Genomic DNA, 27861 nt, shown 5'->3' with positions numbered 1-27861 from the left:
CATCTACCTCAGATGGAGGTCAGATTCAAATCAAGCGTGCCAACTATGGTCGTCGTAAACACGATGTGTGTTCCATTGGGCGCCCTTATAACCAACTCACCGACACCAACTACCTCAGCCAATCCTCCACCAGCAAGATGGCAGGAAGGTACTAGAACCTGTGGTGTTTACCTGTAGGAACTCCTGGCTGTAGTGGTAACAACCACCAGCAAGATGGTAAAAAGATACTAGAACCTGAAGTGTTTACCTGTGGGAACTCATGACCTCTACCTGTCTTTGACACAAACAGGTGCGGTGGGAAGAGCCAGTGTGTTGTCCCGGCATCCAATTTTGTTTTTGGAGACCCCTGTGTTGGGACTTACAAGTACCTGGACACCAAATACTCCTGTGTCCAACAGCACGAAACAAGTCAGTCTCTGAATGTGTGCTAATAATAGTTAGTGGTGGGCACCAATAGCCATAATTTAATTCAATGTAATATCGGTATGACTGTGGCATGTTGGGATATTGTTTAATACTCCTAGCCATTTTACTCTTTTGTAAAAGAGTGCACTCTGCTGATTGCTAGAAAAGGAATAGAATGGGTTGGTTCCCCTAGGGTACCAGCTTGCTAACTTTGTTTTAATAAATGCTGCCTTATGGCCACAACATGTTTCATACATGCATTTGTTTCTCCAAGTGTATACCACCCTCACCTGCTAACGAACACTAGCTGGCACACAAGCTGTGGTTATGGAACAATGTAGCCGGCAACAACTTTAGTTATCGTAGCCTGTAGGGAGGTCGGAGACCAGGCAGTGTGGTGCCAAGACGGACAAAGGAACTGATCGTGGACTACAGGAAACGGAGGGCCAAGCCCCTCCCTACCAGGAGGCTAAAAATATTTATCAGCCCTCCGATCCTCAATTCTACAGCTGCACCATTGAGAACTTTTTGACTGGCTGCATCACCACTAGGTATGGCATCTGTCCGCAAGGTGCTACAGAGTAGTGCGTACATCACTGAGGCCGCGCTCCCTGCCATCAGGACCTCGACACGACGTGTGTCAGAAGGCCCTACATTGTCAATGCCTCAAGCCACCCAAGTCATACTGTCCTGTTGGTCCATGACAAATTGTACGGCTGCACCAAGTCTGGAACCAACAGGACCCTGAACGGCTTCTACTTCCCCCCCCAAGCCATAAAACTGCTGAGTGACTACCCCTGACTATCTGCATTGACTTTTTTTTTTTTTTTGCAATTACTTTTTTGACATCTGCTGCTGCTGTTCCTTGTTATATGTACATATCGAGCTCAAGTAGCCAGCAAGATCATTGAAGGAAAGTGGCTGAAGCTTACTTGATGCTTGTGCACACTTAATCTGGATTAACCTCTTGGGGCTAGGTGGGACGCTAGCGTGCCACCCGTGGTGCACTCCATCAACAGCAGGTGCATTTCAAGAGCGGCAAATTTGAATCCAAATAAATGTCAAAATTCACATTTTTCAAAAATACAACTATGTTACACCATTTGAAAGATAAACATCTCCTTAATCTAACCACGTTTTACGATTTCAAAAAGGTTTTACGGCGAAAGCATAAATTTAGAGTATGTTAGGACAGTACATTTACAAGAGTTGTGTGTAATGTTTTGTCAAGTCAAAGACAGGGTCACCAAAACCAGCTAAAATGATGCACTAACCTTTTACAATCTCCATCAGATGACACTCCTAGGACATTATGTTAGACAATGCATGCATTTTTAGTTCTATCAAGTTCATATTAATATCCAAAAACAGCGTTTTACTATGGCATTGATGTTGAGGAAATCGTTTCCCTCCAATAACCGGCAGTCAAGTCAGCGTCAGAAATTAAATAATTAAAATTAGAAAACATTGGTAAAATATTATATTGTCATTTAAAGAATTATAGATTTACATCTCTTGAACGCAATCAACTTGCCAGATTTAAAAATAACCTTACTGGGAAATCACACTTTGCAATAATCTGAGCACTGCGCCCAGAAAAATACGCGTTGCGATACAGACTAGACGTCATGTTGGGGAGATCTAAAATCGAAAATACTATGTAAATAATCCATTACCTTTGATTCTCTTCATCAGATGTCACTTCCAGGTATCACAGGTCCATAACGAATGTAGTTTTGTTCAAAAAAGCTCATCATTTATGTCCAAAAATCTCCGTCTCGTTAGCACATGATCTAAGCCAGCCGGACTTCTCGTCATGAACGAGGGGAAAAATATATTTCCGTTCGTTCAAACATGTCAAACGTTGTATAGCATAAATCATTAGGGCCTTTTTTAACCAGAACATGAATAATATTCAAGGTGGACGAATGCATACTCTTTTATAACGTATTGGAACGAGGGTACCCAACATGAACTAGCGCGCCAGGTGTCTAATGGGACATCACCGTTCCATGGCTCTTGTTCGGTCAGATCTCCCTCCAGAAGACTCAAAACACTTTGTAAAGGCTGGTGACATCTAGTGGAAGCAATAGGAAGTGCCAAAATATTCCTAAACCCCTGTGTTTTTCAATGGGATAGGTTTAAAGTCAATACAACACATCAGGTATCCACTTCCTGTCAGAAAATGTCTCAGGGTTTTGCCTGCCAAATGAGTTCTGTTATACTCACAGACACCATTCAAACAGTTTTGGAAACTTTAGAGTGTTTTCTATCCATATATAATAAGTATATGCATATTCTAGTTACTGGGTAGGATTAGTAACCAGATTAAATCGGGTACATTTTTTTTATCCAGATGTGCAAATGCTGCCCCCTAGACCCAACAGGTTAAGACTGAATATGTATCAGTGAACGGTAACTAGCTAGCGCTACTCCCACAGATTTGTAGGGTATACAGCTAATATGGCACAGCATAGAAATACAGATTTGGTGTAGCGGGTCGACTTTATTTTTCACCAGTCTAGGTCTAGCCTGTTTGCTTAATGTTAGCCATTTGAGTCCTGCTCATAAGGAAGTGGAACTACAAGGTAACGGTGGAAGATGACGCGCTTAACTTTTTATACTTTAGTACATGCCAACAAGTTTAAGATGACTTAAAAAATTCACCTGAAATCAACATTCCCTGTTAGTGCCCATCCCTAACACTTCACCAGGCTAATGTGTCTTAATTTGTCTGGCCAGTGTGGTGTAACTCCTGTGTTGTCCTTGCAGCATCATATGTGAAGGCTCTGATTCCCAACTACTATGTGGTAAGCTGGTTAGCACTATCGCATGCGGTATAATCATGTGGTGACGTATATTAGTCACTAGCCCACACAAACACCAAGATTTGGCCATCCTTTTCTTCTTTCTCTTAGATCGGGGTGAGATCCATATTCAGCGTGCCAACTATGGTCGTTGTCAACACGATGTGTGTTCCATTGGGCGCCCACAGGAACAACTCAAAAACACCAACTGCATCAACCAATCCACCACCAGCACAATGGCAGAAAGGTAGTGAAACCTTTAGTGTGCATTTACCTGTAGGCACTCATTGGCTGTGGTGTTAACCTCTACCTGTTGACACACAGGTGTGACGGAGAGCGCCAGTGTATTGTCAAGGTATCCAACTCCGTGTTCGGCGACCCCTGTGTCGGAACTTATAAGTACTTGGATGTGGCTTACACCTGTGACTGAATGTGAATTTTATATATGTGCATGCACACATGACTGGGAACTAGAATGCTGGTGCTACAATATGCCTTGCAGGATATCTTCCTGTGGAACCTGAATATGTACAAGGCTTCTGGGATATCTTCATCAGGTCGTGCTGTTTTCTCCCTGCCAAATCAACTTCAATGACCATTGTAAACCTGTCTATTTTGTGTGTAAGATTTCTTGCTTTCTGAACTGTGGTTGGTCTGACTTAAACGAAGTGTCAGAAAGACAAGACTGGTTGCCTCTTGTATGTTACTAAATGTCACACCAATATTTCTGAACATGTGTCCTTTATTCTCGCCTTTCACCGGACTCATTTGTACCTGGCGCTAACGTGCCTTTGTCTTGCTGTCTGTATTCTGTGCCCACTTTTAGGCAGTTGTTAAATATGTGCTCTGGATGGTCAAACTATATTTAAATCAATTGTACCTGCCTCTCAAATCACTGACAAGTAGTACTTATGACATCAGCAGGCTTACTTGACCTAATCTGTATGCATCAACAGCTAATCTGGTGACAAAGCAGACCTGGACAGGTTATACAATGTGTAGACCCTACAAATGTACATCAGTAAGTGATTGGCTCAGATCATGAACCAAATGTTACCGTAACGTGTAAATTAATCTAGAGGCTGTTTCTTCTCTTAAACATACTTGCAGGGAAGCTGCCCAACTACATCACATTAGTCATCTAACAGCCTCTGATCCAGAGACACACACACACGCAAACAGGGTCAACGCCCTGCTAAAGGGCACATCGACAGATCTCCACAATGTCAAAAACGTAGTCCAACACAGTTCCAAGAGCAGCCCTTCAACCATCAGATTCCAGCCAGAGAATAAATAGAATTCCATTCCCTGCACCACAAACAAAACAACCATAAAAACATCCAGGACAATACAACAGCAAGGCCAATGTTTGAGTGCATGTATGGCACCATGTCCATCTTGGTGCATTTGAATGAGTGTATGCATTTGTACAAACACCTGCATGGCATCAGCCTCAACTATATCAACACAGCCCCTCAGTGTCAATGTATTTACCTTTTATATATAATTTAGATCTGTCATTCTATCCTTTGCCCAGCAACTCCTCCCACTTGTCTCCAATTCCACATCACAGTCCTCAGCTTCCCTTAGCCCATCCCGCCTGTCTCTGCTGGCAACCCTTCGGATTTCTATGCAGCATATCTTTCAACGATACAGTTTATCTAATTGAATAGACTCTAGACTGAGTTAAACTTTTACTATGAGCGTTGGTAATTGACTGACAAGATCTCAAGTATTTCTAGGGTCCATTTTAGATCTATGCTATGCATTTTCAGCCATTCCTGACAGGCTGCTTGAAGACAATACCAAAATAAAAGGTCAATTCTGTATCCTCACAAAATCTGCAGAACTTTGATGATTGTATGCCCCAAATATTCAGCATTTTGTTGGCAAGAAATCTTTAAAATGTTTGCTGAAAAGCACAAGTCTTGAATCAACTCGTACACCCCGTACCATGGAATCGGTAAATCAAAAATTTCTTCCCAACAATTTTGCAATCTGTATGGCATAGATGTCAACATCCTGGTCCTCAAATGAAACTGGTATACATTCCTATTTATGCTATTTTTTTTTCCTCTGCAAGTTTTGGTCCTTTATATTGGACAGACAGACCAGTTCCCTACCTCCTCCTGCTGCCACCTGTCTCCGTTGTTGGGGTAATGTAATCAACTGGTTATAATCTTGGATTGAGCAGACCTTTCCATATAATTCTGATAACTCCATGAAAGACAATTCTACCATTCCAATTGACAATATCATTTAAAAACAAATAGCCTTTTCAAACTTTTTTCCCATAAATATTGGTCTTTTATAAACCGTCACATTTGAGTAGTGCCATAATATTTGTAATATTTGTTCTATCCTTTCAGGGGGATGAAATTGAAATTGTAGCCAGTTCTGCAATGCTTGTTTGAAAAAGAGAAATACTTTGAAAAAAGTATCATTTGAAATTAATCAAAATGAGACATGGAAATCTGTACACAGGCCAAAAAGTCTATTTTAGACAATGAATTAGCTTTTTTTAGTAATCTACTTGAGGAACATTTAGGGTTCAAGTAGAACTTTTGAATAAGTGAAGCTTTTAGAGAGAAGTTTAGTGCTTTTATATTTAATAATCTCAACACACCCAATTCATATTCATTATATAGCGAGCTAGGCCTGCATACCACCCTGCATCTTACTGCTGCTTTGCTTCTTAAGCTAAGCAGGATTGGTCCTGGTCAGTCCTTGGATGGGAGAACAGATGCTTCTCAAAGTGGTGTTGGAGGGCCAGTAGGAGGCACCCTTCTGTCTTGTCTAAAAAATATCCCATTGACCCAGGGCAGTAGGGTGCCGTCTTTTGGATGGGACGTTAAATGGGTGTCCTGAATCTCTGTGATCACTAACGATCCCATGGCACTGATCGCAAGAGTAGGGGTGTTAACCCCAGTGTCCTGGCTAAATTCCCAAATTGTCCTTCTTACCATCATGGCCACCTAATCATCGCTGGTGTACAATTAGCTACTTCATCTCCCCTCCTCTCCCCTGTAACTATTCCCCAGGTTGTTGCTGTAAATGAGAATGTGTTCTCAGTCAACTTACCTGGTTAAATAAAATAAACACATTCATAAATATAGATAGGCACACTGTATCTTGTCTGGTTTAGCGTCCCAAATTAAGATAAATATTTTTTGCTCATATGAATTGAAAAACAAATCATCAGGAGTATGCAGCGCCATATGAAAGTAAGTAAACTGTGATATGACTAAGGAGTTAATCAGGGCAAATTTTCTATAAATAGACAGGAATTGACCTCTCCATGGTTGCAGGATCTTGTCTGTTTTCTATTGAAATTAATTTTGTAGGGCTCATGTAATATTTTTTATATGAATACCAAGTATGTCTACTTCACCATCAGCCAATTTTAAAGATAAACTGCATATTAATGTAAAAGTTGTATTTTTTAAAGATCCAATACCTAACATTGTACACAGGTTTTAGTCCAGAGAGTCCAGAAAACGTATCTAGATCTTCAATGAGACATTGCAGGGATCTAGCTTGCGGACTTAATAAAAAACTTGAGTCATCGGCATACATGGACACCTTTGTTTTTAAACCTTGGATTTCTAATCCTCTAATGTTGTTATTTGATCTGATTTTAGTAGCTAGCATTTCGATGGCCATAATGAATAGATATGGTGACAGCGGACACCCTTGTTTAAGTCCTCTTGACGATTCAAAACTCTCTGAAAAGTAGCCGCTATTTACTATTTTACACCTATACAGTACTTTTACCCATTTTAAAAGAGAATCACCAAAATTGTAAAAATCCAGGCATTTTATGAACAAATTTGTAGTCCGTAATTTCCTGTAGACCCTGCCACATACGTCTCGTGTCTTGGCCGTTGAATTGCAACTCCATTTTCTCCCTATACCGACATTCTGCTTGTTTGATTGCCTTGCGGAGGGAATAACTACACTGTTTATATTCAGCTATATTCCCCGACCTCTTTCCATGGTTGAATGCGGTGGTTCGCGCATTCAGTTTTGCACGAGTTTTGCGATATATAAGTCAGGTGAACAAAAGGACTTGAGTTACTGTATGTTGATATTGTTACACCATGAGTCATTAATCATGAGGCATAAACCCCTACCCTTCCACTTACCAGAGAGATGTTTGATTCTGTCGGGCGCGACGCATGAAGAAACCCGATGGTTGTATGGACTTTGATAACATATCCCGAGTGAGCCATGTTTCCGTGAATCAGAGAATGTTACAATCTCTGATGTCTCTCTGGAAGGCAACTCGTGCCCTAATGTTGTCCACAAATAACTGCATAATTTCCTAAGGACTTGAAGCGAGGCGACCATCTCTGTCTGCGCCATCTTGAGATCATTTAGCTTCCTCACAGATGACTTTCATTTTGTAATATATTATATTAGTTGGTTTTTGAATAAGTTCCTCTAAATCTTGTTTTTCCTCTAATTTATTTTGTATCTCTATAGTTTCGTTTTTATTGCTATCTACCTGTACTATTAGTGAATGTATTTCCCTTGTTAGTCTTCTCTTTAGCCAGAAACTGCTTTTTCATTGTTGTTGAAAATTGAATTGAATGACCTCTGAAGGTACATGTAAAGGTATCCCAAACAATAAAGGGATTTACTGAACCTCTATTGTACTGGAAAAATTCAGTTAAATTATTGTCTTAGTTAAAAATAAATTGTCCTCCAGTGGACTTTGATTAAATACACAATATCCCCATCCACGTGGAAATTCTACAAGAGTTGTGAAAGCCAATTTAGATGATCCGATCGCATTCTGTCTCTTATTGGTTTTATTTGGGATGAGTACAGCAGTACCACAACGACAGTCCCACAGGACATATTGATGGTATAATAGAAATAAAAATGCACTATGCGGATCACGCTGCCATTTCCTGGTTGCTGAAATTCTGGTTCACCATTTCGACAAAAGTAGTGTTGAATCATTATACCATCTAAACTGCAAAATATTTTTTCACACCAAAAGTACTATTTTCAGCTGTTGGACACTGGTGTACAAAAATGTACCTCAGACTAGAAATAGCGCTCTACAGATCTACCACTTAGACTTGATTTCAATGAGGGACAGATCAATGTTGGTGCATCGCCGAAATGTGTGGGACAGTGCCAGAGATACCTTTGAGATGGTGAAACTCCACTGGCATCATATTAACGCCCATACGTTGTTAATGGGCTGCGCAGTGCATTCTGGGACCAATTAGGCACTAGCTCAAAAACCCAACTTTAGCATGAATTCCGTGAAGTACAAAATTGCAACTAATCCGAGATGTTTGATATTATCGTATTGCTTGGGAATAGTGGCATTATGTATGCGAGGAAAATAGGCAGGTTTCTCGACTTTGAGAAGGCATTGCGTGATGATTAGCAACCGTGTGACGCATTATGACTCATCAAAATTCTGTGGGGCGTTATACATTTCTCCATTCAAGCTCTATTGTTCTCTAAAAATCTGACAAGCAAAAGCAGCCTTAGAAATAGCCTCAAGCTTAATTTCCACATCACGGTATTGTTTGGCTCATGATCTGAGCCAATCACTTAATGATCAGGGTTTGTAGGGTCTACACATTGTAATGTCTTAACGGTCCAGGTCTGCTTTGTGTACACATTAGGTCAAGTAAGCCTGCTGATGTCATAAGTACTACTGGTCAGTGATTTGAGAGGCAAGTACAATTGATTTAATAGTTTGCCCGTCCAGAGCACAATGAATATTTTACAACTGCCTAAAGGTGGGCACAGAACATAGACAGCAAGACAAAGGCACGTTAGCGCCAGGTACAAATGAGTCCGGTGAAAGGCAAGAATAAAGGACACATGTTCAGAAATATTGGTGTGACATTTAGTAACATACAAGAGGCAACCAGTCTCGTCTTTGACACTTCGTTTAATTCAGACCAACCACAGTTCAGAAATGCTTCCACACAAAATACACAGGTTCACAATGGTCATTGAAGTTGATTTGGCAGAAAACAGCACAACCTGATGAAGATATCCCAGAAGCCTTGTACATCTTCAGGTTCCACAGGAAGATATTCTGCAAGACAAAACGTCAGCACCAGCATTCTAGTTCCCAGTCATGCGTGCATGCACATATATAAAACTCACATTTAGTCACAGGTGTAAGCCACATCCAAGTACTTATAAGTTCCAACACAGGGGTCGCCGAACACGTAGTTGGATACCTTGACGATACACTGGCGCTCTCCGTCACACCTGTGTGTCAACAGGTAGAGGTTAACACCACAGCCAATGAGTGCCTACAGGTAAATGCACACTGAAGGTTTCAGTACCTTTCTGCCATTGTGCTGGTGGTGGATTGGTTGATGCAGTTGGTGTTTTTGAGTTGTTTGCGTGGGCGCCCAATGGAACACACATCGTGTTGACGACGACCATAGTTGGCACGCAGAATATGGATCTCACCCCGATCTGAGGAAGAGAAAGAAGAAAAGGATGGCCAAATCTGGGTGTTTGTGTGGGCTAGTGACTAATATATATCACCACATGATTATACCGTACGGGAGTGCTAACCAGCTTACCACATAGTAGTTGGGAATCAGAGCCTTCACATATGATGCTGCTTACTGCAAGGACAACACAGGAGTTACACCACACTGGCCAGACAAATTAAGACATACATTAGCCTGGTGAAGTGTTAGGGATGGGAACTAACAGGGAATGTTGATTTCAGGCTCATTTGTTTAAAGTCATTATAAAATGTGTTGGCGTGAACTAAAGTATAAACAGTTTGACACGTCATCTTCCACCGTTCCCTTGTAGTTCCACTTCCTTATGAGCAGTCCTCAAAATGCTAACATTTTAAGTAAACTGGCTGGCTAGATCTAAGCTGGTGAAAAATTAAGTCGACCCACTACACCACATCTGTATTTCTATGCCGTATACACTACAAATCTGTGGGAGTAGCGCTAGGTAGTTACCATTCAGTCTTAAAACCAGATTAAGTACGCACAAGCAAGCTTCAGCCACTTTCCTGCAATGTTCTTGCTTGCTAATTGAGCTAGATATGTACATATAACAAGGAACAGCATATGTCAAAAAAGTATTTGCAAAAAAAAAGCTATGCAGATAGTCAGGGGTAGTCATTCAGCAGTTATGGCTTGGGGGAAGTAGAAGCCGTTCAGGGTCCTGTTGGTTACTGACTTGGTGCAGCCGTACCATTTGTCATGGAGTAACAGGACAGTATGACTTGGGTGGCTTGAGGCATTGACAATGTAGGGCCTTCCGACACACGTGGTGTCGAGGTCCTGATGGCAGGGAGCGCGGCCTCAGTAATGTACTGGGCCGTACGCACTACTCTCTAGCACCTTGCGGACAGATGCCATACCTAGTGGTGATGCAGCCAGTCAAAAAGCGCTCAATGGTGCAGCTGTAGAATTGAGGATCGGAGGGCTGATAAATATTTTTAGCCTCCTGGTAGGGAGGGGCTTGGCCCTCCATTACCTGTAGTCCACAGTCAGTTCCTTTGTCCATCTTGGCACCACACTGCCAGGTCTCCGACCTCCCTACAGGCTACGCTAACTAAAGTTGTTGCCGGATACATTGCTCCATAAGCACAGCTTGTGTTAGTTAGCAGGTGAGGGTGGTTTACACTTGGAGAAACAAATGCATATATGAAACACGTTGTGGCCATAAGGCAGCATTTAATAAAACAAAATTAACAAGCTGGTACCATAGGGGAACCAACCCATTCTATTCCTTTTCTAGCTATCAGCAGAGTGCACGCTTTTACAAAAGAGTCAAATGGGTAGGAGTATTAAACAATATCCCAACATGCCACAGTCATACCGATAGTACATTGAATTAAATTATGGCTATTGGTGCCCACCACTAACTATTACTAGCACACATTCAGAGACTTACTTGTTTCGGGCTGTTGGACACAGGAGTATTTGGTGTCCAGGTACTTGTAAGTCCCAACACAGGGGTCCCCAAAAACCAAATTGGATGCCGGGACAACACACTGGCTCTTTCCATCGCACCTGGGTGTTTCAAAGACAGGTAGAGGTCATGAGTTCCCACAGGTAAACACTACAGGTTCTTGCTGCTGGTGGTTGTTAACACCACAGCCAAGGAGTTCCTACAGGTAAACACCACAGGTTCTAGTACCTTTCTGCCATCTTGCTGGTGGTGGATTGGCTGAGGCAGTTGGTGTCCGTGAGTTGGTTATCGGGGCGCCCAATGGAACACACATCGTGTTTACAACGACCATAGTTGGCACGCTTGATTTGAATCTTACCTCCATCTGAGGGAAGAGAGACAAAGAAAAGGAGAAAGGTGAGGGACGAAGGAAAGCAAAGACTGTGGGCCAGTGACGCTAATCTACAGTAGAAAATATCATAGGTGGTCGGTGACTAGCTTACCACATTGCAGTAAAGCATCAGAGCCTTCACACGTGATGCTGATTGCTGCCAGGACAAATAAACAGGAATTACACACCACTCACATTAGCTTGGTTAAGTAGTATCATCATCATTACTACATACAGTACCTCCATCTGTTAGTGTACAGCAAGCTGCAGCCAGCACTGAAACAACACACAGCTAATTCAGCAACATTCCACATCATATGCACTTGGACCATGAAGCTAGAATTTAGCATTTGACTATACTCCAGCATTTGAGTTATACTAAGTGTACTGTAGTCATCAAGTTCAGAATTGTCTCTTATTCCATGCATGCAATGTGACAGTTTGTTAGACAACTTTGTTTTGAACAATAGAAATGTAATGTCCCGCAAGTCATATGATATGTACTTCCATTACTCTCAAATACAAACATTTGGTCATATATATTTATATTCTAATCTGCATCAGATACAGATTTTATATACTCACATGTGACCACCGTCAGTCTGACCATGTGCATGATGCCGGGTACAGGAGTGGTAGTAATAGAGAAAATGCAACTGATGCTAATTAGACCCAATACACCTGGTATTTATGTTATGTGACATGTCTTAATTAACCCAGGTGTATCTATTTGTCTCCAGGTGCACCTCATTGCAATTAGGGGCCGGCGTTTGCTGGTCTATACCTCGCTATTGGTTCAGTCTCATGGAGTTAGATAGAGGACTCTAGATGGATAAAATCAATTTTGACATTAACATTGCCATTGAGGGCTTCCAACATTTTAAAGTAGCCATCTAGGTGGGGCTTCTTCGTTAAGGAAGAATCACACGGGCCACGTTCAGTCGCAAAACCTTCGAGCGTTGCAGGTTTCCATTTCATGAATAGAGACAACGTATTTCCTTATTCTACATGTCGGAGAGACATATTTGTTCAACATAGCATATTTTTATCTGAACCTTTCCAAAACGTTGCATCCTGCTGATCGCACCCTATTATTCAATCTACTTTAATAAAATGAATATTGCCTCTGTTGTCTCAAATGTAATTACATTTGTTATTTGATTTGCATGTCCGTGCGCTCACGGACACCATAATGGAACACATATAAAGATGATATCCTGTGTCCATCATTCTCTATGGTCAGATCCCCATGATGTGTTGTTCTGGTGGCTGAATATGTGTCCTCTTCCTCTCACCTTTCCATTCTCAGGGCTGCTGAACAGGTGCCTTGTCCTTCAACTTGCGAGCCCTTTGGGTGTTGCACTTATCAGGCTTCACCGCCGCGATGCGGAAAGGCTGGTCCGAGTGATTTTGTGCATTTATATGTTCCCAGTTGCCACTCCTGTGAAGGGAGACCACTGAGCTTGAAGGCAGTTTGGTGACCACAGAACCCACAATACAGGTACTCTACTGTAAATATTATTAAAGTGAACCGTGTTGAATGACTATGTACAGTCGTGGCCAAAGGTTTTGTATGATGGTAATTTGCATATACTCTAGAATGTTATGAAGAGTGATCAGATGAATTGCAATTAATTGCAAAGACCCTCTTTGCCATGCAAATGAACTGAATCCCCCCAAAAAATGTCCACTGCATTTCAGCCCTGCCACAAAAGGACCAGCTGATATCATGTCAGTGATTCTCTTGTTAACACAGGTGTGAGTGTTGACGAGGATAAGGCTGGAGATCACTCTTTCATGCTGATTGAGTTCGAATAACAGACTGGAAGCTTCAAAAGGAGGGTGGTGCTTGGAATCATTGTTCTTCCTCTGTCAACCATGCTTACCTGTAAAGGAAACATGTATTGTCATCATAGCTTTGCACAAAAAGGGCTTCATAGCCAAGGATATTGCTGCCAGTAAGATTGAACCTAAATCAACCATTTATCAAATCATCAAGAACTTCAAGGAGAGCGGTTCAATTGTTGTGAAGAAGGCTTCAGGGCGCCCAAGAAAGTTCAGCAAGCACCAGGACCGTCTCCTAAAGTTGATTCAGCTGCTGGATCGGGGCACCATCAGTACAGAGCTTGCTCAGGAATGGCAGCAGGCAGGTGTGAGTGCATCTGGGGTAAAGTCATTTTCTCTGATGAATCCCGTTTCCGATTGTTTGGGGCATATGGAAAAAAGCTTGTCCAGAGAAGACAAGGTGAGCGCCACCATCAGTCCTGTGTCATGCCAACAGTAAAGCATCCTGAGACCATCCATGTGTGGGGTTGCTTCTCAGCCAAAGGAGTGGGCTCACTCACAATTTTGCATAAGAACGCAGCCATGAATAAAGAATGGAACCAACACATCTTCCGAGAGCAACTTCTCCCAACCATCCAGGAACAGTTTGGTGAAGAACAATGCCTTTTCCAGCATGATGGAGCACCTTACCATAAGGCAAAAGTGATAACTAAGTGGCTCGGCGAACAAATCATCGATATTTTGGAGATAGAAAACTTCTATCTCCAGTTTCTCAGTCTCTTGGTCACAGCTTTGATGCTCCTGTACTTTCACCTCCTTCTAGATGGTAGCGGGGAGAACAGGCCATGGCTCCGAGTAAGTTAAAGATTTTCATCCTTTCCAATGCGGCCCCATAGACGTGGATGGGGACTAGCTCTCTGCTGTCTACTGTAGTCCACGATCATCTCATTTGTTTTGTTGACATTGAGGGAGAGGTTATTTTCCTGGCATCATTCCGTCAGGGCCCTCAACTCCTCACTGTAGGCCGTCTCCGACATTGTTGGTAATCAGGCATACCACTGTTGTCAGCAAACTTGATGATTGAGTTGCCACACAGTCATGGGTGAACAGGGAGTACAGGAGGAGGCTGAGCACACACCCTTGTGGGGCCCCAGTCTTGAGGATCAGCGTGGCGGAGGTGTTGTTGCCTACCTTCACACCTGAGGTCGGCCCGTCGGCCCAGCTGCACCGGGCGGGGTTGAGACCAAGGGCCCAAGCTTAGTGATGTGGCATGATTGCTATTTTCTTTCGTTTTTGAACCAGAACCCCCAACAGAAGCTAGCCAGCTAACTAGCTACAAGCTAGCAGTCAGCTAGCCACTGCTAGCGGTCACCAGCTACCTTTAGCCCAGAATACTCTTGCCAGTTTGCACAGCACGAATCAAACCAGAGCAAATCTGACTTATTTTTCTCCATATCTCCTAATTCCCACTTCAAGCTCTAAACCTTTACAACTGGATCATCGCAGCTAGCTGCGATCCGATTAGCTTCTCCTGGCTAACGTCTCTGTCCCGAAGCAAGCACCTATTAGCCTGGACCTATTTCATGCTAGGCCCATCTGTGTGTCCAGCTCGCCAAGCTACTCACTGCAGCCAATGATGATCACTCGGCTACGCATGCCTCTCCCTAATGTCAATGTGCCTCGTCCATTGCTGTTTCGTCACAACAAGTATTCTGGTTTTTACTTGATTGCCCCTCCATTTTCTCTCCTAAACCTTTGGTACCCCCCTCTAGCCTTTTAGGGGCCCACAAAACCCCTGAAATGTCCATTCCTAACTATAACATTTTCCGACAAGATAGAACTGCCAAAGGAGGCGGAGTTACAATCTACTGCAGCGTTAGCCTGCAGAGTTCTGTCTTACTATCCAGGTCAAAGAATTTGACCTTGTACTTTTAAAAATCAACCTTTCCAGAAACAAATCTCTCACCGTTGCCACTTGCTATAGACCACCTTCTGTGCCCTGGACACCATATGTGAACTGATTGCCCCCATCTATCTTCAGAGCTCGTGCTGTTAGGTGACCTATACTGGGATATGCTTAACACCCCAGCCATCCTACAATCTAAGATTGATGCCCTCAATCTCACACAAATTATCAATGAACCTACCAGGTACAACCCCAAATCCGTAAACACGGGCACCTCATATATATCATCCTAACCAACGTGCCCTCCAAATACACCTCTGCAGTCTTCAACCAGGATGTCAGCGATCACTGCCAAATTGCCTGCGTCCGTAATGGGTCTGCGGTCAAACAACCACCTCTCATCATGTTCAAATGCTTCCTAAAACACTTCAGCGAGCAAACCGTTCTAATCGACCAGGCCCGGGTATCCTGGAAGGATTTTGACCTCATTCCGACAATAGAGGATGCCTGGTTATTCATTAACCTCTATGGGCTAGGCGGGACGAATTCGTCCCACCTACGTAACAGCCACTTGAAGCCTGTGGCGCGATTTTCAAAACCTTAAAAATCCTATTACTTCAATTTCTCAAACATATGACTATTTTACAGCTATTTAAAGACAAGACTCTCGTTAATCTAACCACACTGTCCGATTTCAAAAAGGCTTTACAGCGAAAGCAAAACATTAGATTATGTCAGCAGAGTACCCAGCCAGAAATAATCAGACACCCATTTTTCAAGCTAGCATATAATGTCACAAAAAACAAAACCACAGCTAAATGCAGCACTAACCTTTGATGATCTTCATCAGATTACAACCCTAGGACATTATGTTATACAATGCACGCATGTTTTGTTCAATCAAGTTCATATTTATATCAAAAACCAGCTTTTTACATTAGCATGTGACGTTCAGAACTAGCATACCCCCCCGCAAACATCCGGTGAATTTACTAAATTACTCACGATAAACGTTCACAAAAAACATAACAATTATTTTAAGAATTATAGATACAGAACTCCTCTATGCACTCGATATGTCCGATTTTAAAATAGCTTTTCGGTGAAAGCACATTTTGCAATATTCTCAGTAGATAGCCCAGCCATCACGGCTAGCCATTTAGACACCGACCAAGTTTAGCCCTGACCAAACTCCGATTTACTATTACAAAAGTTTCATTACCTTTGTTGTCTTTGTCAGAATGCACTCCCAGGACTGCTACTTCAATAACAAATGTTGGTTTGGTCCAAAATAATCCATCGTTATATCCAAATAGCGGCGTTTTGTTCGTGCGTTCAAGACACTATCCGAAATGTAAATAAGGGTCACGAGCATGGCGCAATTCATGACAAAAGATTTCTAAATATTCCATTACCGTACTTGGAAGCATGTCAACCGCTGTTTAAAATACATTTTTATGCCATTTTTCTCGTAAAAAGCGATAATATTCCGACCAGGAATCTGCGTTTAGGTAAACAGACGAAAGAAAACATAGCAGGGGTTCGACGTCGGCACGCGCCTGAGTCTCACAGTACTGTAACCAGCCACTATCCAAACGCACTACTTTTTTTTCAGCCAGAGCCTGCAAAGCCACGATTCAGCTTTTTGCCGCCTTCTGAGAGCCCATGGGAGCCGTAGGAAGTGTCACGTAACAGCAGAGATCCTCTGTAATGGATAGAGATAATCAAGAAGGGCAAGAAATTGTCAGACAGGGCGTTTCCTGTTTGGAATCTTCTCAGGTTTTGGCCTGCCAAATGAGTTCTGTTATACTCACAGACAACATTCAAACAGTTTTAGAACCTTTGGGGTGTTTTCTATCCAAAGCTAATAATTATATGCATATTCTAGTTTCTGGGCAGGAGTAATAATCAGATTAAATCGGGTACGTTTTTTATCCTTCTGTGAAAATACTGCCCCCTAGCCATAACAGGTTAAACTCCCAGAAACGAGAATATGCATATTATTAGTAGATTTGGATAGAAAACACTGAAGTTTCTAAAACTGTTTGAATGGTGTCTGTGAGTATAACAGAACTCATATGGCAGGCAAAAACCTGAGAAAATTAAAAGCAGGAAGTGGTCTGTCTGCAATTTTGTAGTTCTCCCTTTCCTTCTCTATCGAAACCCCACGGGCACTTTAGTTATGTTGCACTTTCTAAGGCTTCCATTGGCTCTCTAAAGCATTCAGAAAGAGGATTGACGCGTCTCCTGTCTCCGGGCAGATAACAGGAGCACAGTTTGTCAGTGGTGGCTGGTGGCTAAGAGATGGGAATGCATGTTCACGAAACCTCGCTATTTTTCTCTTCCTTTTTGAATGAATACAGCATTGTCTGGTTGGAACATTATTGCTATTTTTCAAGAAAAACACCATAAAAATGTATTTTAAACAGCGTTTGACATGCTTCTAAGTACGGTAAAGGAACATTTTGAAATTTTGGTTCTCGAAATGAGCTCGCGCGTTACCCTTTGGATAGTGACCTGAACGCACGAACAAAACGGGGATATTTACACATAACTATGGATTATTTGGAACAAAAACAACATTTGTTGTGGAAGTAGCAGTCCTGGGAGTGCATTCTGACGAAGAACAGAAAAGGTAATCCAATTTTTCTAATAGTAATTCTGAGTTTAGGTTGCCCCAAACTTGGCGGGTGTCAAATTAGCTAGCCGTGATGGCTGAGCTATGTACTCAGAATATTGCAAAATGTGCTTTCGCCGAAAAGCTATTTTAAAATCTGACATAACGATTGCATAAAGGAGTTCTGTATCTATAATTCTTAAAAGAATTGTTATGTATTTTGTCAACGTTAATGATGAGTAATTTAGTAAATTCACCGGAAGTTTTTGATGGGTATGCTAGTTCTGAACATCAACAGCGATTCCACTGGCTGTTGAATAGAGTGGGAGTCCTACCTAGCCCATAGAAGTTAACAACTGGGTGAAAGGAATATGAATATGTGTTAATAGAAAAAGGCATGCTCATGAAAATAAAACGTGTCCTCCCTCATCTTAAATGGCAGGAACTGCCTCTGGTACAAAGTCATTGAACACTGGTCACTTTAATAATGTTAAGATACTTTTTCTTGCCACTGTAATTAAAACACTATATGAACCCTTTGGAATTATCTGGATTTCTGCATAAATTGGTCATAAAATTAGATCTGAACTTCATGTAAGTCACTGTGGAACGCTGTGGAACATCCAGATGCTCTTTGTCAACAGACAAACATAGTGTGCTTCATCTAATAACACACAAATTGTATTTTTCTTGTCTATATTGAATACATCGTTGTAGGTTGGAAAAAGTATGTCAACACCTAGGCTAATGACTTCTCCAAAAGCTAATTGGAGTCAGGAGTCAGCTAACTTGGATTACAATCATTGAGACGAGATTGGAGATGAAGAACTGATGACTTGCACAAGCTGGAAAGGGTTACACAAGTATGTCTTAAAGGCTTGATGTTCATCAGTCCACGGTAAGACAAATTGTCTATAAATAGAGAAAGTTCAGCACTGTTGCTACTCTCCCCTAGGAGTGGCCGTCCTGCAAAGATGACTGCAAGAGCACAGCGCAGAATGCTCAATGAGGTTAACTTCTTACATCTAGGCGTTCCGCTAAGCGGAACCCGGTTCCGCCAGCGGGACCCCTAACAAACAGCCAATGGGATCGCATGGAGCGAAATACAAAAACAACAAAAATACCACAATTCAATTTTCTCAAACAATCAACTATTTTACACCATTTTAAAGATACACTTCTCCTTGATGTAACCACATTGTCTGAATTTTCAAAAAAACATTAGATTATGTTAGGAGAGTATATAGACACAAATAGTCACACAGCCATTTTCCAAGCAGGGAACTATGTCACAGAAACCGAAAACACAGCTAAATTATGCACTAACCTTTGACGATCTTCATCAGATGACACTCCTAGGACATTATGTTACACAATACATGTATGTTTTGTTCGATAAAGTTCATATTTATATCCAAAAACCCCTTTTTACATTGGCGTTTGACGTTCAGAAAATGTATTCCCCACCAAAACCTCCGGTGAATTTACAAAAATACTCATCATAAACGTTGACAAAATACATAACAATTATTTTAAGAATTATAGATAGACTACTCCTAAAATAGCTTTACGGAGAAAGCACATTTTTCAATATTCTGAGTACATAGCTCAGCCATCACAGCCAGCTATTCAGACACCCGCCAAGTTCGGGGGCACCTAAACTCAAAATTAGTATTAGAAATATTGTATTACCTTTGCTGATCTTCGTCATAATGCACTCCCAGGACTGCTACTTCCACAAGAAATGTTGTTTTTGTTCGAAATAATACTATTTATGTCCAAATACCTCCGTTTTGTTCATGCGTTCAGGTCACTATCCAAAGGCTAACGCGCGGGCGCAGTTCGAGACACAAAAAGTCAAAATGTTCCATTACCGTACTTAGAAGCATGTCAAACACTGTTTAAAATCAATCTTTATGGTATTTTTCTTGTATAAATGCGATAATATTCCAACTGGACAATAGCGTATTCATTCAAGAAGAAAAAGAAGGAACAGCGTTCTCGCGTGACTGCACATATCCAATCCCTTTGTCCCCAGGCAGGCCACTCAGTAACTGAGCTCCTATACTCTGCCAAGTGACAGGAGAAGGCTCAATCCACTTTCTGAAGGCTTTAGACAGCCAATGGAAGCCTTAGAAAGTGCAACGTAACCCCACAGATACTGTAGATTCGAAAGGGACTAGAAAGAAGAACTACACTTCTCAGATCCTTCACTTCCTGGTTGACTTTCTCTCAGGTTTTTGCCTGCCATATGAGTTCTGTTACACACAGAAGCATCCAGGGTCTCTCACACAGCATCTCCACTCCCACTTGTCTCCAATTTTACATACCAACCCTCAGCTTCCCTCAGCCCATCCCATCTATCTCTGCAGGCCACTTCGGGTTTCTACTTTAACACATATCTTTCAACTACGCTGTGATGTTTAACGAACAATTTCAATCTAATCGAATAGAATCCACAGATTGCGAGTTGAAGATAAATACTTTTACTAAGAGTATTAGTATATTAGTAATTGACTGACCCGGTCTCTCCAGATCTCCTAAGGGTCTCCAGATCTCCTAGGGTACATTTTAGATCAATGCTATGCATTTTCAGCCATTCCTGAACCTGAGACCAGAAAGAGGCTACCGGAGGGCAATACCAAAATAGATGGTCTATTCATTCTGTGTCCTCACAACAAAATCTGCAGAGGTTCGATGATTTTATGCCCCAAATATTCAGTATTTTGTTGGTGGCAAGAATTCTATATTTTAATCTTAACTGAAAAGCACGACGTCTTGAATTTTGCGTTGTTTTATATATCAACTCATACACCCTGTACAATGGAATCGGTACATCAAAAATCTCTTCCCAACTATTTTGCCATCTGCATGGCAGAGTTGTCAACATCCTGGTCCTCAAATGAAACTGGTAAACTTTCCCATTTATGCTATTTTTATTCCTCTGCCAGTTTTGATCCTTTATATTGGGCAGACAGACCAGTTCCCTACCTCCTCCCGCTGCCACTCGCCTCCCTACGTTTTTTGGGGCAATGCTGTAATCAATTGGTTGTACTCTTGGATTGAGCAGACCTTTCCATATAATTCTGATAACACCATGAAGGACATAACTCTACCATTCCAATTGACAATATCATTTAAGAACAAAATACCCTTATCAAAAATCTTGTGCACAAATACTGGTCTTTTATCAACCAGCACATTAGAGTTCAGCCATAGTATTTTTTGTAATATTTGTTTTATCTTTTCAGGTGGATTAAATTGTATCCAGCTCTGCAATGCTTGTTTGAAAGAGAGATACTTTGAAAGTATCATTTGCAATTAATCGAAAATGAGACATGGCATCTCTGCACAAAGGCAAAAAGGCCATTTTTAAACAATGGATGAGCTTTTCTTAGTAATCTACTTGAACCATTTAGGGTTCAAGTAAAACTCTTGAATTAGTCTTCCCTGTGGCTCAGTTGGTAGAGCATGGTGTTTGCAACGCCAGCATGGTGGGTTCGATTCCCACGGGGGGCCTGTATGAAAAAAAAAATGCATGAAATGTATGCATTCACTACTGTAAGTCGCTCTGGATTTAAGCTTCTGCTAAATGACTAAAATGTAAATGTGAAATGAATAAGTGAAGATTTGAGAGGTTTAGTGCTTTATATTTAATAATCTCAACCCACCCAATTCATATTCATAATATATTACATTAGATCGTTCTTGAATAAGTTCAAGTTCTTGTTTTGTATCTCTGTAGTATTGTTTTTATTGCTATTTACCTTTACTATTAGTTCATGGGTTTTCTTTTAGCTAATGCTGACTATGGGGCATACAACCATTGAAGCTCTGCAGATTTGAGGATCCAGAATCAATTGTCCATTTATTTTGGTATCGATCTAAAACTGACCCTAGAAATAGTACTGTTGGAGAGCTGGAGAGACCGGGTCAGTCAATGTATTGCAACTCAGTCTGTAGATTCTATTTGACAGAAATTGTATGTTAATCACAACATCGTATGCTGCGTAGAAATCCCAAAAGGGTGGCCAGCAGAGACAGGTGGGATGGGCTAAGGAATTGGAGACAAGTGGGAGCGGAGTTGCTGGGCAAAGGATAGAATGACAGATGTAAAATAAATTCCATATAAAAGGTAAATACATTGACGGGCTGTGTTGATACAGTTGAGGTTGATGCCATGCAGGTGTTTGTACAAATGCACCAAGATGGACATGGTGCCATACATGCACTCAAACATTGTTGGCCTTGCTGTTATATTGTCCATGATGGTTTTCATTCATTGGTGGTTCATGTGGCAGGGCATGGATTGATTTTCGTTCTCAGGGTGGAATCTGATGGTTGAGGGGCAGCATCGGTGGGAGATCTGTCTACGTGCCCTTCAGCAGGGCGTTGACCCCGTTTGCCTCTGGATAAGAGGCTGTTAGATGACTGTGGTGTAGTTGGGCAGCATCACTGCATGTATATGTTTAAGAAATAGCCTCTAGCTTAATTTCCACATCACGGTAACATTTGGCTTATGATCTGATCAATAAGAGCCAATCACTTAATGATCAGGGTTTGTAGGGTCTACACATTGTATGTAATGTCTTAACCGTCCAGGTCTGCTTTGAGAACAGATTACCTGGTGACTTGGACAAGTAAGCCTGCTGATGTCATAAGTACTACCCGTCAGTGATTTGAGGGGCAGGTACAATTGATTTAAATTGTTTGACCATCCAGAGCACAATGAGTATTTTACAACTGCCTAAAGGTGGGCACAGAATACAGACAAAGGCACGTTAGCGCCAGGTACAAATTAGTCCGGTGAAAGGCGAGAATAAAGGACACACGTTCAGAAATATTCGTGTGACATTTAGTAACATACAAGAGGCAACCATTCTTGTCTTTCTGACACTTCATTTAATTCAGACCAACCACAGTTCAGAAATGCTTCAACACAAAATACACAGGTTTACAATGGTCATTGAAGTTGGAGGAAAACAGCACGACCTGATGAAGATATCCCAGAAGCCTTGTACATCTTCATGTTCCACAGGAAGATATCCTGCAAGGCATACTGTCAGCACCAGCATTCTAGTTCCCAGTCATGTGTGCATGCACATATGTAAAACTCACATTCAGTCACAGGTGTAAGCCACATCCAAGTACTTATAAGTTCCAACACAGGGGTCGCCGAACACGGAGTTGGATACCTCGACAATACACTGGCGCTCTCCGTCACACCTGCGTGTCAACAGGTACAGGTTAACACCACAGCCAATGAGTGCCTACAGGTAAATGCACACTGAAGGTTTCACTACCTTTCTGCCATTGTGCTGGTGCTGGATTGGCTGAGGCAGTTGGTGTTTTTGAGTTGTTCCTGTGGGCGCCCAATGGAACACACATCGTGTTGACGACGACCATAGTTGGCACGCTGAATATGGATCTCACCCCGATCTGAGGAAGAGAAAGAAGAAAAGGATGGCCAAATCTGGGTGTTTGTGTGGGCTAGTGACTAATATACGTCACCACATGATTATACCGTACAATAGTGCTAACCAGCTTACCACATAGTAGTTGGGAATCAGAGCCTTCACATACGATGCTGCTTACTGCAAGGACAACACAGGAGTTACACCACACTGGCCAGACAAATTAAGACATACATTAGCCTGGTGAAGTGTTAGGGATGGGCACTAACAGGGAATGTTGATTTCAGGTGCATTTTTTAAGTAATTTTAAACTTGTCGGCATGTACTAAAGTATAAAGGGCTATGCGCGTCATCTTTCACCGTTACCTTGTAGTTCCACTTCCTTATGAGCAGGTCTCAAAAGGCTAATATGTTAAGCAAACGGGCTGGCTAGACTGAAACTGGTGAAAAATAAAGTCAAACTGCTACACCAAATCTGCATTTCTATGCCATGCTATGTGTCAGATTAGCTGTATACCCTACAAATCTGTGGGAGTAGCGCTAGCTAGTTACCGTTCACTGAAACATAGTCAGTCTTAAACCAGATTAAGTGCGCACAAGCATCAAATAAGCTTAAGCCACTTCCCGTCCGTGTTCTTGCTGGCTAATTGAGCTTGATATGTACATCTAAAAGGAACAGCATATGAGACAAGTCAAAAAGGGTCAATGCAGATAGTCGGGGTAGTCATTCAGGAGTTTTATGGCTTGGGGAAGTAGAAGCTGTTCAGGTTCCAGACTTGGTGCATCCGTACCATTTGTCAGTGGCCAGTGTCATTGACAATGTAGGGCTTTCCGACATGTGTGGTGTCGAGATGCTGATGGCAGGGAGCGCGGCCTCAGTGATTTACTGGGCCGTACGCACTACCCTCTGGCATATGACCGCAACGTGCTACATACCTAGTGGTAATGCAGCCAGTCAAAAAGCTCTCAATGGTGCAGCTGTAGAATTGAGCAGCGGAAGGCTGATAGCAAATCCTTTTAGCCTCCTGGCAGGAGGGGCTCGGCCCTCCGTTTCCTGTAGTCCACAATCAGTTCCTTTGTCGTCTTGGCACCACACTGCCAGGTCTCCGACCTCCCTATAGGCTACGCTAACTAAAGTTGTTGCCGGCTACATTGTTCCATAACCACAGCTTGTGTGCTAGGGTTAGTTAGCAGGTGAGGGTGGCTTAAACATGGAGAAATAAATGCATGTATTTAACACGTTGTGGCCATAAAACAGAATTTAATAACAAAGCTGGTACCATAGGGGAACCAACCCATTCTATTCATCAGCAGAGTGCACGCTTTTACAAAAGAGTAAAATGGGTAGGAGTCATACCGATAGTACGTTGAATTAAATTATGGCTATTGGTGCCCACCACTAACTATTACTAGCACACATTCAGAGACTTACTTGTTTTGTGCTGTTGGACACAGGAGTATTTGGTGTCCAGGTACTTGTAAGTCCCAACACAGGGGTCCCCAAAACCAAATTGGATGCCGGGACAACACACTGGCTCTTTCCATCGCACCTGGGTGTTTCAAAGACAGGTAGAGGTCATGAGTTCCCACAGGTAAACACTTCAGGTTCTAGTATCTTTTTACCATCTTGCTGGTGGTTGTTACCACTACGGCCAAGGAGTTCCTACAGGTAAACACCACTGGTTCTAGTACCTTTCTGCCATCTTGCTGGTGGAGGATTGGCTGAGGCAGTTGGTGTCGGTGAGTTGGTTATCGGGCGCCCAATGGAACACACATCGTGTTTACGACGACCATAGTTGGCACGCTTGATTTGGATCTTACCTCCATCTGAGGGAGATGGGGAAGAGAGACAAAGAAAAGGAGAAAGGTGAGGGATGAAGGAGAGCTAAGACTGGTGTGGGCCAGTGACGCTAATCTACAGTAGAAAATATCATAGGTGACTATACAGTAGTGTTGAGTAGCTTACCACATTGCAAGAAAGCATCATGGCCTTCACACGTGATGCTGATTGCTGCCAGGACAAATAAACAGGAATTACACACCACTCACAGTAGCTTGGTTGAGTAGTATCATCATCATTATTACATACAGTACCTCCATCTGTTATTGTACAGCAAGCTGCAGCCAGCACTGAAACAACATCACACAGCTAGTTCAGCAACATTCCACATCATATGCACTTGGGCCATGAAGGTATACTCCAGCATTTGAGTTATACTTATTGTACTGTAGTCATCAAGTTCAGAATTTAGTCTCTTATACCATGCATGCAATGTCACAATTTGTTAGACAAATTTGTTTATAACAATAGAAATTGAATGTCCCTCAGGTCATATATGACACGTACTTCCATTACTCTCAAATACAAACATTTGGTCATTTATATTTAAATTCTAATCTGCATCAGATACAGATTTTGTATACTCACATGCAACCACTGTCAGTCTGACCATTTGCATGATGCCAGGTACAGGAGTGGTAGTAACAGAGAAAATGCAACTGATGCTAATTAGACACAATACACCTGGTATTTATGTTATGGGACATGTCTTAATTAACCCAGGTGTATCTATTTGTCTCCAGGTGCACCTCATTGCAATTAGTGGCCGGTGTTTGCTGGTCTATACCTGGCTATTTGTTCAGTCTCATGGAGTTAGATAGAGGACTCTGGATGGATAAAAATACATTTTGGCATTAACATTGCCATTGAGGGCGGAACATTTTAAAGTAGCCATCTAGGTGGAGCTTCTTCGTTAAGGAAGAATCACACGGGCCACGTTCAGTCGCAAAACCTTCGAGCATTGCAGATTTCCATGTCATGAATAGAGACAACGTATTTCCTTATTCTAAATGTCGGAGACATATTTGTTCAACATAGCATATTTTTATCTGAACCTTCCAAAACGTTGCATCCTGCTGAACGCACCCTATTATTCAATCCGGGTCATCAGGAGGGATCAGCCAATTAATTATATTCTTGAGCAAACATTGCATAACTGTAGGTGGCAGTAAATTGCCAGCTTTGCCTTCAAATAGTACCTTTTCAAACAACACACTCTGTGGTGGTGTGCAGCCTTTTTTTTAGATTGTTTGCCAACTCATAGAAATTATAGAAGAAAATTGACTACTTTAATAAAATGAATATTGCCTCTATTGTCTCAAATGTAATTACATTTGTTATTTGATTGATGTCCGAGCGCTCACGAACGCCATAATATGACACAAATAAAGATGATGTCCTGTGTCCATCATTCTCTATGGTCAATTTCCCCATGATGTGTTGTTCTGGTGGCTATGTGTCCTCCTCCTCTCAACTTTCGATTCTCAGGGCTGCTGGACAGGTGCCTTGCCCTTCAACGTGCGAGCCCTTTGGGTGTTAAACTTATCAGGCTTCACCGCCGCGGTCCGGAAATGCTGGTCCCAGTGATTTTGTGCATTTATATGTTCCCAGTTGCCACTCCTGTGAAGGGAGACCACTGAGCTTGAAGGCAGTTTGGTGACCACAGAACCCACAGTACAGGTACTCTACTGTGAACATTATTAAAGTGAACCGTGTTGAATGACTATGTACAGTCGTGGCCAAAAGTTTTGTATGATTGCAATTTGCATATACTCCAGATCAGATGAATTGCAATTAATTGCAAAGTCCCTCTTTGCCATGCAAATGAACTGAATCCCCCAAAACATTTTCACTGCATTTCAGCCCTGCCACAAAAGGACCAGCTGATATCATGTCAGTGATTATCTCGTTAACACACGTGTGAGTGTTGACGAGGATAAGGCTGGAGATCACTCTTTCATGCTGATTGAGTTCGCATAACAGACTGGAAGCTTCAAAAGGAGGGTGGTGCTTGGAATCATTGTTCTTCCTCTGTCAACCATGCTTACCTGCAAGGAAACATGTGCCGTCATCAGTGCTTTGCACAAAAAGGGCTTCACAGGCAAGGATATTGCTGCCAGTAAGATTGCACCTAAATCAACCATTTATCGGATCATCAAGAACTTCAAGGAGAGCGGTTCAATTGTTGTGAAGAAGGCTTCCGGGCGCCCAAGAAAGTTCAGCAAGCACCAGGACCGTCTCCTAAAGTTGATTCAGCTGCTGGATCGGGGCACCATCAGTACAAAGCTTGCTCAGGAATGGCAGCAGGCAGGTGTGAGTGCATCTGGGGTAAAGTCATTTTCTCTGATGAATCCCGTTTCCGATTGTTTGGGGCATATGGAAAAAACCTTGTCCAGAGAAGACAAGGTGAGCGCCACCATCAGTCCTGTGCCATGCCAACAGTAAAGCATCCTGAGACCATCCATGTGTGGGGTTGCTTCTCAGCCAAAGGAGTGGGCTCACACACAATTTTGCCTAAGAACACAGCCATGAATAAAGAATGGAACCAACACATCTTCCGAGAGCAACTTCTCCCAACCATCCAGGAACAGTTTGGTGAAGAACAATGCCTTTTCCAGCATGATGGAGCACCTTACCATAAGGCAAAAGTGATAACTAAGTGGCTCGGCCGAACAAAACATCGATATTTTGGAGATAGAAAACTTCTATCTCCAGTTTCTCAGTCTCTTGGTCACAGCTTTGATGCACCTGTACTTTCACCTCCTTCTAGATGGTAGCGGGG

General features: G+C 42.1%; 2 protein-coding genes and 1 pseudogene across 3 annotated transcripts; 1 reads left to right on the top strand and 2 right to left on the bottom strand.

Annotated features, from left to right (window-relative positions):
* Positions 1-958: 958 nt before the first annotated feature.
* Positions 959-3642, top strand: LOC106597970 (L-rhamnose-binding lectin CSL3-like). The gene is made up of 4 exons (XM_045705323.1): positions 959-1044; positions 3178-3215; positions 3324-3459; positions 3537-3642. Exons 1-4 carry the CDS (start codon positions 959-961, stop codon positions 3640-3642), a joined length of 366 nt encoding a protein of 121 aa, XP_045561279.1.
* A 5473-nt stretch (positions 3643-9115) lies between these two features.
* On the bottom strand, positions 9116-12199 carry LOC123729680 (L-rhamnose-binding lectin CSL3-like). Its single transcript, XM_045705498.1, has 9 exons — positions 12103-12199; positions 11758-11793; positions 11630-11674; positions 11376-11511; positions 11130-11248; positions 9788-9832; positions 9542-9677; positions 9357-9464; positions 9116-9285 (listed from the first exon to the last, which is right to left on the bottom strand). The coding sequence occupies exons 1-8, from the start codon at positions 12131-12133 to the stop codon at positions 9359-9361; spliced, it is 654 nt and encodes a 217-aa protein (XP_045561454.1). The 5' UTR covers positions 12134-12199; the 3' UTR covers positions 9116-9285; positions 9357-9358.
* A 10504-nt stretch (positions 12200-22703) lies between these two features.
* On the bottom strand, positions 22704-25764 carry LOC123729682 (L-rhamnose-binding lectin CSL3-like; annotated as a pseudogene). The gene is made up of 9 exons (XR_006761360.1): positions 25668-25764; positions 25334-25369; positions 25206-25250; positions 24932-25066; positions 24672-24789; positions 23375-23419; positions 23129-23264; positions 22944-23051; positions 22704-22872 (listed from the first exon to the last, which is right to left on the bottom strand). The product of XR_006761360.1 is annotated as an L-rhamnose-binding lectin CSL3-like (transcript).
* Positions 25765-27861: the final 2097 nt, after the last annotated feature.

This window comes from Salmo salar, chromosome ssa22 (genome assembly GCF_905237065.1).
Source record: "Salmo salar chromosome ssa22, Ssal_v3.1, whole genome shotgun sequence".
NCBI lineage: Eukaryota > Metazoa > Chordata > Actinopteri > Salmoniformes > Salmonidae > Salmo > Salmo salar.
This window is presented reverse-complemented; position numbering and strand designations above follow the sequence as displayed.

Bases quoted from the DNA above. Each gene is read 5' to 3' on its own strand.
- LOC106597970 (XM_045705323.1), top strand. From the start codon at position 959: ATGGCATCTGTCCGCAAGGTGCTACAGAGTAGTGCGTACATCACTGAG. The intron at 3,216-3,323 runs GTAAGCTGGTTA...TCTTTCTCTTAG, and splicing joins TGATTCCCAACTACTATGTG to ATCGGGGTGAGATCCATATT. The intron at 3,460-3,536 runs GTAGTGAAACCT...GTTGACACACAG, and splicing joins ACCAGCACAATGGCAGAAAG to GTGTGACGGAGAGCGCCAGT.
- LOC123729680 (XM_045705498.1), bottom strand. From the start codon at position 12,133: ATGCACATGGTCAGACTGACGGTGGTCACAT. The intron at 11,675-11,757 runs GTACTGTATGTA...TTGTCCTGGCAG, and splicing joins CTGTACACTAACAGATGGAG to CAATCAGCATCACGTGTGAA. The intron at 11,512-11,629 runs GTAAGCTAGTCA...CTCTTCCCTCAG, and splicing joins TGATGCTTTACTGCAATGTG to ATGGAGGTAAGATTCAAATC.